We start from the raw sequence: 16,404 nt of genomic DNA, 5'->3' as shown, positions 1-16,404 counted from the left end.
AAAGGAGCAGATGTGGGCAAGGTCAGTCTTTTTGCATCACACAGGTGCAGAAAGTGACAGCATCAAAGGATTAAACTCAGTTGCAAATAAAAGGAGGGTAGGCTCAAAACGAAGCAGCTATTAAGGGGTGTGTAAATAGGTGTAGGCCACTGTTAAGACGAGGTAAATATTCTTTTTTTGTATAGTCAGGAAGGAATACTCCTCCTGTCAGATGTGGGAATTCAGGATACCTGACGGTTTCGCTGACGACTACATCTCAAACTTCAGCACCTGACTGAGTGGGTCAAGAAGTTGGACATACTCAGGATCTTTCGGGAGGCTGAAGAGATTATAGACGACACCTTTGAAGAGGCAGTCACACCCAGAGTATAGGATTTGGACAGTCGCTGGGTGACCAGCAGGAAAAGTAAGGGGATTAAGAAGCCAGTGCAGGGTTTACCCTGTGGCCATTCCCCTCAGCAACAAGAGTACCCACTGGGTACTGCTGGGGGTTGATGATCCACATGATGGCAGCAGCGGCAGTCAGGCTGGTGGCATTGTGGCCGGCTCTGAGGCTCAACAGGGAAGAGTAAACTCAGGCAGTGCGGTAGTTATACGGGGCACGATAGTGAGGGAGACAGAAAGGAGATTCTGTGGCCGCAACAGAGACACCAGGATGGTGTGTTGCCTTCTGGCTGCCTGGGTCCACAACGTATCGGAGCGACTGCAGGACATTCTTAAGGGGGAAGGGGAACAGCCAGGGGTCATGGTGCATATTTGCACCGATGACACAGGCTGCAGAAAAGTAGAAGAGTTCCTATGAATTGAATTGAATTTCAGTTTTTTTTAAATTGCAATGCAGTTAAAAAATGAGACAACGTTCCTCCAGAATGATTTCACAAAAACACACGACAAAACAGACTACACCAGAAAATCCACATAACGTTTGGCAATCCCCAAATCCAGAGTCCGGAGAGTTTGCTGCGTATTAATATCGCGCTACCGTCTTAGTGTGTTCCCTGGAAAGCAGCTCCGAATCCACCAGACAAAACAAGACTACCCAGACACACCAAGTCAGGAGACCAACTCTACCACCCAACAAACCAAAAACTAAAGCTACAAGACCTACACAAAACCACATAGTTAAATATAGTTATAGTTAACATATAGTTACAACAGCGCAAACAATACCATAATTGATTAAAAAAAACAGATCATGGGCACAGTAAAAATAGTCCAAAGATGTTAAAAGACTATAAGTTTGAAAGAAACCACTACACAGTTTCCACAAGTCCTTAGGGTCCCAACAGACTTGTCAATCCACGCAGGTGGTATGCAGTGAGTATATAGAGTTAGGAAAGAGTTTGAAGAGATGCACCTTCAAGGTTGTGATCTCCAGATTACTCCCAGTGCCATAGGCTAGTGCAGGTAGGAATGAGGTGATAGCACGGATGAATGCGTGGCTGAGGAGATGGTCAGGGGACAGGGTTTCAAGTTCCTGGATCATTAGAACCTCTTCTGGGGAAGAAATGACTTGTACAAGACTTGTACAAGAAGTTACAGCTGAATGGGAAGGGAACAAATATTCTGACCAGGAGGTTTGCTGATGCTGCTCAGGAGAGTTTAAAATAGTTTTGCAGGGGGCTGGGAACCAGAGCCCCCGGAGAATAAGGGAAGCAGAAGCTAAATGTTGTGGAGAGAGTATTGAAAGGCAAAATTGAAATAGCAGGTATGATGGGTCAGGTATTTGAAGTGTGTGTATATAAATGCTGGGAGCATTATGGGAAAGGATGATGAAACAAGAGCATGGATCAGGACGGGGAACTATGATGTTGTAGCCATTATTTAAACTTGGTTAAGAGAGGGGCACGAATGGGTGATTAACGTACCAGGTTTTCAAAGCTTTAGAAAAGATCGAGGAGGTAAAAGGTGGTGGATGGGGGTGGAATTGCACTACTAACCAGGGACAATATCACAGCTGCACTCAGGGGAGACATAATGGAAGTGTCAGACACTGAGTCCATTTGGGTGGGAAAGGTACACTGATGGCATTGTACTGCAGACTCTCAATAGCCACCAGGACATTGAGGAACAGATATGTAATCAAATGAAGGAAATGTGTAAAAATTATAGGATTGATGTCAGGGGGGGGGGGGGATTCCTACATCCTGAATATAAACTGGTTCCTTCTTAGTGTAAATGGCTTAGATGGGGATGAACTTGTTAAGTGTATCCAGGAAGGTTTCTTAAAGCAATATGTGGATGGGCTGTACTGGACCTGTTGTTGGGTAATGAGCCTGGCCAGGGGACTGAACTTTCAGTGGGTGAACAGTTGGGAAATGGTGACCACAACTCCTGATCTTTCAGGATAGCTATAGATAAGGATAGGTATGGCCCTTGTGGGAGAATTTTAAATTGGAGCAGGGCAAATTACAAGGGCATTAGGCAGGAGCTAAGAAGCGTTAAGTGGGAACACTTTTTTTCCTGGCAAGTCAATATCAGACATGTGGAGGGTGTTTAAAGATCGATTGCACAGAGTACAGGAAAGATATGTTTCTGTTAGAAGGAAGGACAGGGATGGAAAGATAAAAAACCTTGGATGTCCTGAGGGGTGATGAATTTAGTCAAGAAGAAGAAGGAAAGTATATAAAGTTTTGGAAGTTAGGATCAAATGAAGCACATGAGGAGTATAAAAAAGCCAGAAAAAAACTTATGAAGGAAACTAGGAAAGCCAGGAGGGCTTGGGAAGTCCTTGGCAAGTAGGATTAAGGTGAACTGCAAGGCATCCTATACATACATCAACAGCAAGAGGATATCTATGGAGAGGGAGGGAGCACTCAACGGTAAAGGGGGGACGCAGAGAATGTGAGTGAGGTAAATAACAAGTACTTTGCTTCAGTATTTACCAAGGAAAAGGATATAGCGGAGCAGGAACTCAGTGCTGAGTGTATAAACACACTGGGGCATTTCAAAGTCGAGCAGGAGTAAATGTTGAAACTTCTTTGGAGTATTAAGGTGGATAAGTCCCCAGACCCTGTGGGCTTTACACCAGGTTATTGAAGGATGCAAGAGATGAGATTTTTGGGACTTTGATCAGTACCTTCGTGTCCTATCTAGCCACAAGTGAGTTCCTGGAACACTGTATCTCTCTTTAAGAAGGGAACAAGGGGAAATCCTGGAAACTATTGACCAGCGAGTCTCATGTCAGTTGCAGGGAAATTGCTGGAGAGAATTCTTAGGGATAGGATATGTGAGCGTTCGGAAACCCAAGGTCCAATTAAGGAGAGCCAGCATGGCTTTGTGCATGCCTGCCCAGCTTGACAGAATTTTTTGGTAAGCTGATGAGAGAGATTGAGGGTAGGGCAGTGGATGTTGTCTACATGGACTTTAGTAAGGGGTTTGACGAAGTCCCTCATGGGAGGCTAATCCAGAAAATTAAGGTGCATGGGGTCTGCGGCAAATTGGCTGTCTGGATTCAGAACTGGCTTGCCCATGGAAAGCAGAGGGTAGTGGTTGAAGGGACTTATTTGAGATGGAGGCTGAGGGGTGATCTGATAGAGGTTTACAAAATTATGAGAGGCATAGGTAGAGTGGACAGAAATGTCAGGGTTGAAATGTCTAACACCAGAGGGCATGCATTGAAGGTGAGAGGGAGTGGGTTGAAGGGGGATGTGAGGGTCAAGTTGCTTTTTAATTCAGAGACTGGTGGGTGCTTGAAGTGCACTCCCTGGTATGGTGGTAGAGACTAATACATTCAAGGCTCTTAGGAGACGTTTGGCAGGGCATGTGGATGTAAAGAAGATGGAGGGATATGGACATGGTGTAGGTAGGAGGGATCAATGTTTGGGTGTTTTTGATTTGCTTTTTAGTTGGTTCAGCACCACATTGTGGGCTGAATGGCCTGTTCCTGTGCTGTACTCTTCTAAGAGTACTGGGTGCCTGGAATGCACTGCCCAGGGTGGTGGCAGACGCAGATTCATTAGAGACTTTAACAGACTTTTCTAAAGGAAAGTGGAAGTATATGGACATTCTGTGGGCTGAAAAGATTAGTTTAGTTGGACATTTGATTACCAATTTAATTGATTCATCACAACATTTTGGGCGGAAGGGTCTTTTCCTGTGCTGTACTGTTTTATGTCCTATATTGAAAGGCCTAGATAGAGTGGACATGGAAAGGATGTTTCCAATAATGGGAGTGTCTATGAATAGAAGGGAGAGTCTTAGAATACAAAGAATAGAGGTAATGAGGAATTTCTTTAGCCAGAGGGAGGTGAATCTGTTGAATTCATTGCCAAAGATGGCTGTGGAGGCCAAGTCATTGGGTATATTTAAAGCAGAGGTTCATAGATTTTTGATTAGTCAGGCTATCAAAAGTTATGGGAAAAGGCAGGAGAATAGGGTTGAGAGGCATAATAAATCAGCCATGATGGAAGGGTGGAAAGATTCGATGGGCTGAATGGCCAAATTCTGCTATTGTGTCTTACTTTCTTATCATGGAAGCAAGTCCTTTGGCCCATACTGATCAAGATGTCCATCTAAACAGATCCTATTTAAAATTAGAGGAAAATAATTTTAACAAAGATGCAGGTCTTGCTCTAAGTAAAACTGGAATTCAATTGTAAACGAGGTGGAAATCAGATTAGATGAGGACTAACCAATCACGAGGGACAGACTACAGGGGTATAAATACCACCAGGCTAAACATGCCCAGGCATCATCCCTGAAGAAATTGGCAGAGTCTGTCATCGAAATGTTGGTTCCAATTGATATTGGGACCTGGCTGGAAGCCCAAGAAAAGTATATTCATCATATACAGCAGGAAAGCACAAGATTCCAATTCAGACCCTATTTGCCAACATTTAATCTACATCTCTCTAAACCTTTCTCATCTATGTACAGTACTTGACTAAGTATGTAAAGTATGGCTCCTTATTTTAGAAAGGATATACTGACATTGGAGAGGGTTCAGAGAAGATTCACGAGAATGATTCCAGGAATGAAAGGGTTACCATTTGAGGAACATCTGGCAGCTCTTGGGCTGTATTCCTTGGAATTCAGGAGAATGGGAGTGGGGGTGGGGGGTAATCTCACAGAAACATTCCAAATGTTAAAAGGCCTGAACAGATTAGAAATGGCAAATCCCCTCCCACTTCCCATGGTAGGGGATTCCAGGACAAGAGGGCACGACTTCAGAATTGAAATACATCCTTTTAGAACTGAGATGCAGATAAATTATTTTAGTCAGAGGGTGGTAAATCTGTGGAATTTGTTGCCACGTGTGGCTGTGGATGCCAAGTCATTGGGTGCATTTAAAACAGAGACAGATAGGTTATTGATTAGCCAGGGCATCAAGGGGTATGGGGAAAAGACAGGGGAGTGGGGATGACTGGAAGAATTGGATCAGCCCATGATTGAATGGTGGAGCAGAATCGATGGGCTGAACGGCCTATTTCTGCTCCTAAATCTTATGGTCTTAAGAGTCTTAATGCTGCCTCAACAACTTCCTCTGGTAGCTCATTCCATATAACCCTGTTGCACCAAGTGACATCTGGTGTGAAAAGTTTCCAATTGGCTTCAGGACTTATTCATGCCCTCTTGAACCAAGCGGTGGAACAGCGCGAGAACCCACAGCGTTATGCATCGTTGTGAAAGCACTTCGGTGAAGTGCAGAGTTTTTCATACTCACCGTATATACATCTCTTCCCGGTCAATCTCCTTGTAGAAATTCTGCAAGCAAGGGGAAAGAAACTCAAAGTGAGATGCTTATAGATTAACACAAATGATCTTTTAGTAATCAAATAAATCAAAGTCTGTGTTTGTTTATGTGGCCTTCTTTGTGATCACACTCCATAACTCTGATCTGTTTGGCATTTAACATCTAGAGGAACTGGACCATAAAATCTAATCTGGTAATGTGATATACTGAGCGATGCCTCTTGAATAATTAAGCTGGGTCCCAGGGATGTGGAAGGTATAACAACCATGGAGAAGATTCAACAGCTTTGTTACTTTCTCTTAAGTTTAAGGAGACTCAGCCTATCATAGAAACATAGAAAGCTTGAGGCACAGTACAGGCCCTTTGGCCCACAAAGCTGTGCCAAACATGTCCTTAACTTAGAACTTCCTAGCGTTACTCATAGCCGTCTGTTTTTCTAAGCTCCATGTACCCATCCAGGAGTCACTTAAGACCGTACCATTTCTGCTTCTACCGCCGCCACCAGCAGCCCATTCCACGCACTCACCACTCTCTGTGTAAAAAACTTACCCCTGACATCTCCTCTGTACCTACTTCCAAGCACCTTCAAACTATGCCCTCTTGTGCTAGCCAATTCAGCCCTGGGGAAAAGCCTCTGACTATCCACATGATCCACACAGATCATCGAACACTCTGACAAACTTTTAACAGTTGTTCAGTGGAAAGCATTCTGAAAGGCTGAATAAATCATGACCTGGTATGTAAACTCCACTGTGGAGACAAGTTCAAGTTGAATTAAGTAATTTTTTTTTACTTTTTGGGATACAAGGTGGAGTAGACCATTCTGGCTCCTCAAGCTGCGCCACCCAGCAATTCTCCCGGTTTAACCCGAGCCTAATCATGGGACAACTTACAGTCACCAATAAACCTACCAACCAGTACGTTTTCTACTGTCGGAGGAAACTGGAGCACCCAGAGAAAACCCACACGTTCGCAAGGAGAACGTACAAACTCCTTACAGGCAGCAGTGGGAATTGAACCCGGGTCGCTGGTGCTGTCCAGCATTGTGCTAACCACTATGCTACCATGCTACACCAATTGTCATTCAACCACAGGTGAATACCTATAAATATGAAACAGTGTTACTCCAGGGCCAATGTGCAGAACATGGAACCAATAGAGAACAAAGAGTGATGTACTCAGCCAGTTCCATCAAAGGTACAGCTCTTTCCGGCTCCTGGACATCTGCAAAGACCTACTCCTGTTCTATGTTCTGTTTGTACTGTACTGTGCAAAAGTTTTAGAGACAGTATATAACTGGGGTGCCCAAGACTTTTACACAGCACTGTATTTGTTAACGTGGAGCGGAGAACATAGGATGTCGGGAGTGGTGAGGGTAGAATGCCACAGGAGGGTTGTGGGGCAGGTGGCACAAAAGAAATGCCAGGGGCAGAGGGTGGGATGGGTGCAAACACACCCAGTCCTGAGACATTGGTCAAGGTCATTTCACTTACTGTCTCACTGGTGTTTCCCACTCCCTCCCCTCTCCCTGCCCCCTTCCCACTCTCAGTCCACAATAGAGACCCAGATCAGAATCAGGTTTATCATCACTCACGTATGTCCTGAATGTGTTTTTTTTTTGCAGCAGTACAGTGCAATACCTAAAATTACTATATTACTGTGCAAAAGTCTTAGGCACTCCAGTATATATATGTGTCTAAGATTTTCACTTAGTACTGTAAATATACAAATGAGCTTTTTGCAGCAGCAGAATAGGATGTTTTAAAAGTAACATAAATTAACATAAACTTAATATGAATTATATATAACTTACACATGTAACCTACAAAATAAACAAAAAATAAGACAGCAAGATTGAGAGAGAGAATATTTATAGAGTGAAATAGCGTTTGGGTTTTCACGCCAGTTCAGGACCCTGATAGCAGCGGGCAATGTAAGTGTGGGCCCTCAGGTTCCTGTACCTGCTGCTTGATTGCAGCATCAGGAAGAGGGTATGGCCATTTTAAACCGCTTTTTATAACACTGTTTACATTGCAAATACATGCTGGTGTTAATATATCTATGCATATTATATTCCATATCCATCCTTTAACCTTATATTTTATGCTTATATAATTATTTATTCTTTAGAATTGTTAAATGTTGTTTTCGTTCCATTTTGCTGATCAACACACCACAACAAATTCCTGATGCGGTGGATTGGAACCCATTGCGATCAGTACATTTTGGCCCAAGTAAGCAGTTGCCCCAGTTAGCCAAAGTTTCATGGAACTAGTCAAAAAGGTATTTAAAAAAAAAGACCAACTATTGTTTAACTGAGTAACAAATTATGTATTTAAATGAAATACAGAGCAAATTAGAATACTACAGATACCACTCCAGTGCTATAAAACTGTGTATTAATTCCTAATATTTATTGATGTGTGAATTCATCCAGTGAACACCGCTGTGTTCTTTTGATTGACTCTAAGTGAACAAAATCAGTGCAGACACTTACTGCAGATAGTGGCCTGCCTGCAAACAGTGCTTTTGATGATTTCATCCTCCTGCCATTAGCCCTGTATTGTGTCTTCAAGTTTTGCCTTCCAAAGTGAATCAAATCACAATTTTCCGGTTTGACTTCCAACTGCCACTTCATAGTCAAGCTCTGCATCCTGTCAGTGCCCCACTGTAACCTTCTACACCACTGGTTCCCAATCTTTTTGATGCCATGGACCCCTTTCATTAACCGAGGGGTCCGTGGACCCCAGGTTGGGGGAATCCCTGTTCTATACTAACCACAACTCCACCAATCTTATTCTCATTTGCAGACTTACTAACACATCCTTCCACTCCATCATCCAGGTCATTTATAAAAATCGTAAAGAGCAGGGGTTTCAGAACAGGCCCCTGCAGAACACGATTGGTCAACAATCTCCAGACAAAATGCACTCCATCTACAACCCACCCTCTGCCTATCTTGGGCAAGGCAATTCTGAATTGACATTGAGTTTCTAGACAAGATTTCAGCACTGGAGCAAACTAGATGGGCCAAATGGCATATACCTTATGGTCATAATGTTCCAGATGCTACTTTCTGGACAAGGTACTCAGCTTCAGTCCTTGCTCACCTTCTCTTATTGATGTAAAGGTTTGCATGGGCATTACGTTTTTGAGTTCTTCTGGGCTGACTGGAGCTCCTTTGCAACCCAGTAATACAGATGATCCTGAAAGGTTCGTGATCTGAAATGCCAATGGTTTCTCTTTCTAGAGATGCTGTCTGACCTATTGAGTGTTTCCGGCAGCATTTACTTTTATTTCAGACTGAGAGCCAGGGAATTGTACAGTGCAAGAAGAGTTCCCTTGATCCTTCAAGTCTATCCTAATCATTACGTACCATGGTATAATGGTTAGCACAAAGCTTGATAACACCAGTGATTGGGGTTCAATTCCTGTTCCTGTCTGTAAAGAGTTTGGACAATCTCCCTGTGACTGCAAGGGTTTTCTCTTGGCACTCTGGTTTCCTCCTATGTGTCATCCTATGCAATAATGATACAAGAGCTCATCTGTTAACCTTTGAAATCCATAGCAACACACCCACAAAGTTCTGGAGGAGCACATCAGGTGAGGCAGCATCTGAAGAGGGGAATAAAGAGTTGATGGTTCAGAGCAACACCCCTCATTGTGAGTTCCTCCAGTCTTTTATGTGGTTAGTTTAAGAACCGAATGGTTGAAGGGCAGTAGCTGTTTTTGAACCAATTGCTAGTTTCCAAGAAAGAAAATATTTGAATTGGAATGGGATCCCATGAGCTGGCATGGACTCAATGGGCTGAAATGGCCTTGATCTATGTTGTAAGAAAATATGAAAACATTATTAAAAGTGGTGCTTATCCAGGGAAACTTCTCTCCTTTTGTGCAGAAAGGCTCCCAGTAGATCCCATGTAAATGAAGGCTCGTGAAATTGTTTCTGAGTGGTGTTGTATTAGGTGGCCCATCTGTCTCAGCCTGATGAAGAATTAAGCACTGATGAGAGAGGATGTGTGACCAGCATGCAAGAAGAACAGCACCTCCTTAAAGCAGCTTTTGTAATGCTGTGGGCTCTGTTTGAGATCACAGTGAAAACATCAGTGAATCAAATGGTACCAGGTGGGTTATCAAAGTGGGAAGCCAACAGCTAACTCACAGCCCTGCAGAAGAGATGAGGGACTACCATCTCTGAACTGTTGAGAAAGAGGGAGGGAGGGAGAGAGGGAAGGAGAGAGAGAGGGAGGGAGAGAAAGAGAGAGAGAGAGAAATAGAGATAAAGAGGGAGAGAGAATGGAGGAGGGGAAGGGGGTAGAGGGGGAGAGGGAGGAGGAAGGAGGGATGGATGGAGAGGGAAAGAGAGGGAGAGAATGTTACAGGGGAAGTGGTTGAGGGGGAGAGAGACAGAGAATGGGAGGGGAAGGGGTTAGAGCGGGAAGAGAGGGAGAGGGAGGGAAAGAGAGAGGAATGGGAGAGGAGAAAGGGATAGAAGGAGAGAGAGAGAAAGAGAGACAGAAGACAGAGAGAATGGGAGAGGGTGGGTGGGGGAGGGGTTAGAGGGGGAGGGAGGGAAGGAAGTGGAGAGAGAGAGAGAGAGAGAGAGAGAGAGAAAGAAAGAGATGCAGCTGTGTCCACTGAGTGTGGGCGCTTTGACGAAAAGGAATCTCCAGTTATCTGCCTTTTAATGAGGACCTCATTTGCCAGTTTGATTGTGAGGTTTAACACACAGCCGGTGGTGTACTTTACAAGTCACATTAATTTGTTGCCAAGTGTGGGTGTTAGTTGAGTGGTTTTGCAGGATGGCTAAATAAATTACTAATGGGGGAGCGTGACATAGAGTTCTGCAAGCCAAGGTGCAGTTGGAAGGTCCTCTGCGGCCATTCTCCATTCTGCTGTGTCTGCAGCATTTCTAGTCCTCCATTTTTGCTTGGCCCTCCTCTGTCCTCCCTCTAGTTGCGCCTCACCTGACACAGATTAGTTCAAAGGTCAAAGTAAATTTACTGTATGTCACCATATACGACCTGCAGATTCATTTTCATGTGGGCATTCGCAGTAGATACGAAGAAAAGCAATAGAATCAATGAAAATCTTCACACAAACAAGAACAAACTTGCCAATGGTGACAAATTGAGCAAATACAAAAAGACAAACAAAATAATAATAGTAAGTAAATAAATAATGTTGAGAACACAAGTTGTAGAGTCCTTGAAAGTGACCCCATAGGTTGTGGAATCAATTCTGTGCTGAGGTGAGTGAAGTTATCCATGCTGTTTCGGGAGCCTGATGGTTGAGGGGCAATAATTGTCCCTGAACCTGTTGGTGTTTCTCAGTCTGTGCAGCACCAGAACAGGACCTTCAGGCCATAATGTTTGTGCTGAGCATGACACCAAATTAAACTCCTTTCATCCATCTCCCTCCATTCCTTGCATATGCACATGCTTGTCTAAAAGTAATACACACAAAATTCTGGAGGAACTCAGCAGGTCAGGAAGCATCCATTGAAATGAACAAACTGCTGATGTTTTGGGCCGAGAACATTCTTCAGGACTGGAAAGAAAGGGGGAAGATGCCAGGATAAAAATGTTGGGGGAGGGATAAGGTGGAAAGTGGTAGGTGAGGCCAGGAGGGTTAGAAAGATAAAAGGCTTCAGAGAGAGGAATCTGATAGGAGAGGAGAGCAGACCACATGAGAAAGGAAAGGAGAGGGAAGTGATAGGCAGGTAAGAGGCCAGAGTGGGAATATGAGGAAGAGGGGAGGGGGAGATTTTTTTTACCTGAAGGAGAAATTCATATTTATGCCACTAGTTGGAAGTTAGCCAGATGGAATATAAGGTGTTGCTCCTCCACCCTGAGGTGGCCTCATCGTGGCACAAGAGAAGGTCATGGACTGACATGTCGGAACAGCAGTGGGAACAGCAAAATTGTTTGGCCACTGGGAAGTTCCGCTTTGGGTGGATGGAGTGGAGGTGCTTGACGAAACAGTGCGCCAATTTATAACAGATCTCAACCATATGGGGGAGGCCATATTGGGAGCACTACACACACTAGATGACCCCACCAGATTCGCAGATGAAGTGCTGCCTTACTTGGAAGGACTGCTCGGCCCACTATCGTATCTGATTCCACCACTACCGCTCACAATGCACACGCCCTTCACATCCCCTTTTAACTTCCTCCCTCTCTTATTAATAGATTCTGTCCATCTACTTTATATAATGCTTCTCATAATTTGAAACACTTCCATCAAAGTGCCAACAGTCCTACTGGTTTTAAGGAACGTGATAAAAACTATTTAACACAATGCAAAACACACACAAAATGCCCAGAAGAAGGCAGTAGCAAACCATTTCTGTAAAAAAATTTGCCAAGAACAATCATGGTCATGGAAAGATCATGATCGCCTACATCATATGACATGGCACATAATGGTGATGTCATACAACACGGCACATGATGATGATGATCTTCTACCTCAATGCACTGTATAATGATTTAATCTGTATGAACAGTGTGCAAGACAAGTTTATCACTGTATCATGGTATATGTGACAATATTAAAACCAATTCTGTTGTTTTATTGTTTTTCCACCATTTAAGGGGGCAGGCAGGATATCAAAAGTTCATTATTGGTCTTGGTAATAGTTTAGTTATTATCACACGTACCAGGGATACAGTGAAAGCATTTGTGTGCTATCTGATTAATCATACCATTCACAAGTAGATTGCTTTAGCAAAAAAGAACAGAATGCAAAATATACACGCAGTAGCTACTTTATGAGGTGGTCTTCAGCTACTGGAGCTCATGCACTTCAAGTTTCAACATGCTGTGCATTCAGAGATGCTCTTCTGCACAGCAGTGTAATAACAGGTGGATTACTGTCACCTTCCTGTCAGCTTGACTCAGTCTGCCCATTCTCCTCTGACCTCTCTCATTAACAAGGCATTTTCACCTACAGAACTGCCATTCACTGGATGATTTTAATTTCTCACACCATTCTCTGTAAACTCTAAAGACTGTTGTGCAAGAAAATCCCAGGAGATCATCAATTTCTGAGATACTCAAACCACCCCGTCTGGCACCAACAATCATTCCACAGTCAGAGTCACTTAGATCACATTTCTTGCCCATTCTGATAATTGACCTGAACAATAACTGAGCCTCTTGACCATGTCTGCCTGCTTTATGCATTGAGCTGTTACTACATAATTGAACATGGAACAGTACAGCACAGTACAGTACAGGCCCTTCAGCCCACAATGTTGTGCCAACCCTTAAACCTTGCCTCTCATATAAACCCCCACCTTAAATTCCTCCATATACCTGTCTAGTAGTCTCTTAAACTAGTGTATCTGCCTCCACCACTGACTCAGGCAGTGGATTCCACTCACCAACCACTCTCTGAGTGAAAAACCTTCTTCTAATATCCCCCTAGAACTTTCCACCCCTCACCTTAAAGCCATGCCCTCTTGTATTGAGCAGTGGTGCCCTGGGGAAGAAGCGCTGGCTGTCCACTCAATCTATTCCTCTTAATATCTGGTTAGATATTTGCATTATTGTGCTGGTCTACAGGTCTACCTAATAGAGTGACCATTGAATGGAGTTCTGTCGCTACTGAGCACGTGCAGTGTAGGTAGACACGTAAAGTGTACAGGCTATGACGAGGTAAATGTGGTGATCAATAGTTCATCCTCAACATATGAGAGGTCTGTTCAAGAGTCAGGTAACAGCAGGAAAGAAGCTGTCCTTGAATTTTGTGGTTTGTATTCTCAAGCTTTTGTATCTTCTGCCCTTTGGAAGGAGGGAGAAGAGGAGGGAATGACCAGAGTGAATGGGGTCCCTGAGTTTTTTTACCCCCCCCCCCCCCCCAGAGAATCTCAGCAGGCCAGGCAGCATCTATAGTGTGGAAGGGAATAGACAGTTGACATTTCAGGGCAAGACCCTTCATCAAGACTGGAAAGGAAAAGTGCAGAATCTGGAATAAGAAGGTGGGGTGAGTGGGAGGAGTACAAGTCAGAAGGTGAGATGTGAGACCAGGTGAGGGGGAGGGAGGAAGGTGACACTGTAGGCTACTTTGCCAAGGGAGAATGGAGCGTAGATGGAGTCGGTGTGGGGCAGTTAGTGCATTTTTCCAAAGGAACAGCTGTGATCACACAGTTCTGTTTTCTAACGGAAACATTCATTTAGATGGAGAACTGCTCTATGTCTAAATGAAAAAGACCTCAGACGGCTGTCTTGATAAGCTCATCTCAGACAATAAGATGGATAATGACAAGTTGCATTTACCATTATAAAATGTCCAAAATGTTTAACGAGACATAATCAAAAAGCAATCCTGGAAATCAGAGATAAAAACATGTCATGCTGTAAATACCTGCAAGTCAAACAAAATCTATGGGCAGGGATTAATCAAGGTGATGATGAATGATATGATGGGGCAGAATGGCCTCGTTTAGTTGGCCATTTAACTGCTCGTTTAATTCGATTATGACATAGAGGTTAGTAGGTTAATGGGTCATTTGGATGTACAGGCCCTTCAGCCCACAATGTTGTGCCAACCCTTAAACCTTGCCTCTCATATAAACCCCCACCTTAAATTCCTCCATATACCTGTCTAGTAGTCTCTTAAACTAGTGTATCTGCCTCCACCACTGACTCAGGCCCAGCAGGCCTGTTACTCTGCTATATCTCAAAGTAAAAATAAACAGAATGTTGGGCAGAAGGAGCTGTTCCTTTGCAGCACTGTTCCATGTTCCATGTCAACCCAAACTATCAAAAAACACATAGAACAGTACAGCACACAAAGTAGGTCTTCAGCCCATGTTGTGTTGATCCAATTAAATCAGCAAATGCCTCTTCTGCCTACACACCATATCCTTCTATTTTCTCACAATCATGTGCCAATGTCTCTTAGAAGTCTCTAATGTTTCTGTCTCTACTGTACCCCCAGGCAGTGCATTCCAGTCATCCACTACTTCCTGTGTAAAAAAAACTCACCTCTAACATCTCCTTTGAAATTACCCCCTCCATCTCTGATGCACCATCAATAACTCACTCTGAGACGTAAAGGCGAGATATCAGCTTTTATTGACTGGAAGAAGGAACCAGGAGTGAGTGACCACCATACTACATCCTGGAGACTGAGGCCGAGCGTCAGGCCTCGATCGCCTTTATACAGGGGTCTGTGGGAGGAGCCACAGGAGCAGTCAGCAGGGGGCGTGTCCAGACAGGCACATAGTTCACCACAATCTCAAATGCATGCCCTTGGCATTTCAACCCTTGGATAAAGATATGGTCTGTCTACTCTATCTTTGCCTTTCATAATCTTGTAAGCCTCTATGAAACCTTCCCTTTGCCTCCGCCGCTCCAGAGAATACTGAAGCTCTGAACCTCGCTCTGGTTTATACCTGTCCATAAACTGTTTTTCTATTGGGCTTCTGTTAGCAATTGATATTAAATTCACTGGTGATTTCACAAAGGGTTAGATCCAGATCTTGGTGTAAACAAGGAAGTTACCGAGATGATGTCTCTCCACAGATACTACCTGACCAGTTGCACATTTCAGCCAAGCCCTGTTTCTATGCCCACGTTAACTGGAAGCAGGAGAAGGTACCTGCTTCAGGAGTCAATATGATCACTGCCCATCTTTTACCCCAGGTGTCCTTTCCTATATTTCTCCATCCTTGGAGCTCTCAATGACCATTAGGCATCGGAGCAGAATTAAGTCATTCAAACCATTGAGTTTGCCTTGCTATTCCATCGTGCCTGATTTATTTTCCATCTCAACCCCATCCTCTTACCTTCTCCTGTAATGTTTGATAACCCTTACTAACCAAGAATCTATCAACCTTCACTTTAAATATACTTGGCCTCTACAGCCGTCTGTGGCAATGAATTCTGCAGAAGAGCATTTTTGAATGCACAACACATCGAACTTTGATGTGGATTGACAACAGCAGTAGACCATAAACGTACGCTAACTGGCCACGTTATTAGGTAATGAAAAACTGGGTCCCAAACATAGGTCCCAACTCTGCCATCTCTTTAGACGGTTCATTCAACGTACCCACCACTCCCTGTATGAAAAACTGACCTCAAAGGTCAAGTGGAACTCCTCTGGCTGTGCTGGCTTCCTCCCACGTTCCAAAGACATACGGATTCAGGTGAGGAAGTTGTGGGTCTACTCTGTTGGCGCTGGACTCCTGCGGCATGCCCCCCACACATCCTCAGACTGGTGATGGTTATTAAAAGACGACACATTCCTCTGTAGGACTCTATGTTTTGAGGTACATACATATGACGAATAAAACTAATCTTAAATCTTTAATCTCTGTGTCCAAGTGCCACGGAAGCATAGCAGTTAGCGCAACACTATTACAGTTCAGTGCGTTAGAATTCAGAGTTCAATTCCAGCATCTTGTTTTTTCCATGTGAATGTGAGTTTCCTCCCACAGTCCAAAAACGTACCAGTTAGTATGTTAATTGGTCATTCTAAATTGTCCGGTGATTAGTGTTATGTTTTGTAACTTTAAAACATTAAAATAATTCAAAGGAAGACATGGAAGTCTGAAATGTGAGTCTAACTTTATTCTTTACTATAAGTGAGGCACGCACATATCACATCATAGTGTCATGAAGTATGCAATTTATGTATTTTTACATATAACTATAATTTATTTGTTTATTTACTTTTTTACTGAGGTACAGCA

At 43.6% G+C, this 16,404-nt stretch overlaps 1 protein-coding gene across 1 annotated transcript in view; it reads right to left on the bottom strand.

The window, feature by feature from the left end:
* Nucleotides 1-16,404, bottom strand: part of LOC132391940 (dedicator of cytokinesis protein 2-like) — a 1,209,929-nt gene that overhangs the window by 137,294 nt on the left and 1,056,231 nt on the right. Inside the window, exon 36 of the mRNA XM_059965744.1 lies at nucleotides 5,666-5,706. Coding sequence (XP_059821727.1) covers nucleotides 5,666-5,706 — 41 coding nt within the window. The remainder of the gene's footprint in view (nucleotides 1-5,665; nucleotides 5,707-16,404) is intronic.

The sequence above is a fragment of the Hypanus sabinus genome, chromosome 3 (assembly GCF_030144855.1).
Source record: "Hypanus sabinus isolate sHypSab1 chromosome 3, sHypSab1.hap1, whole genome shotgun sequence".
Classification (NCBI taxonomy): domain Eukaryota; kingdom Metazoa; phylum Chordata; class Chondrichthyes; order Myliobatiformes; family Dasyatidae; genus Hypanus; species Hypanus sabinus.
This window is presented reverse-complemented; position numbering and strand designations above follow the sequence as displayed.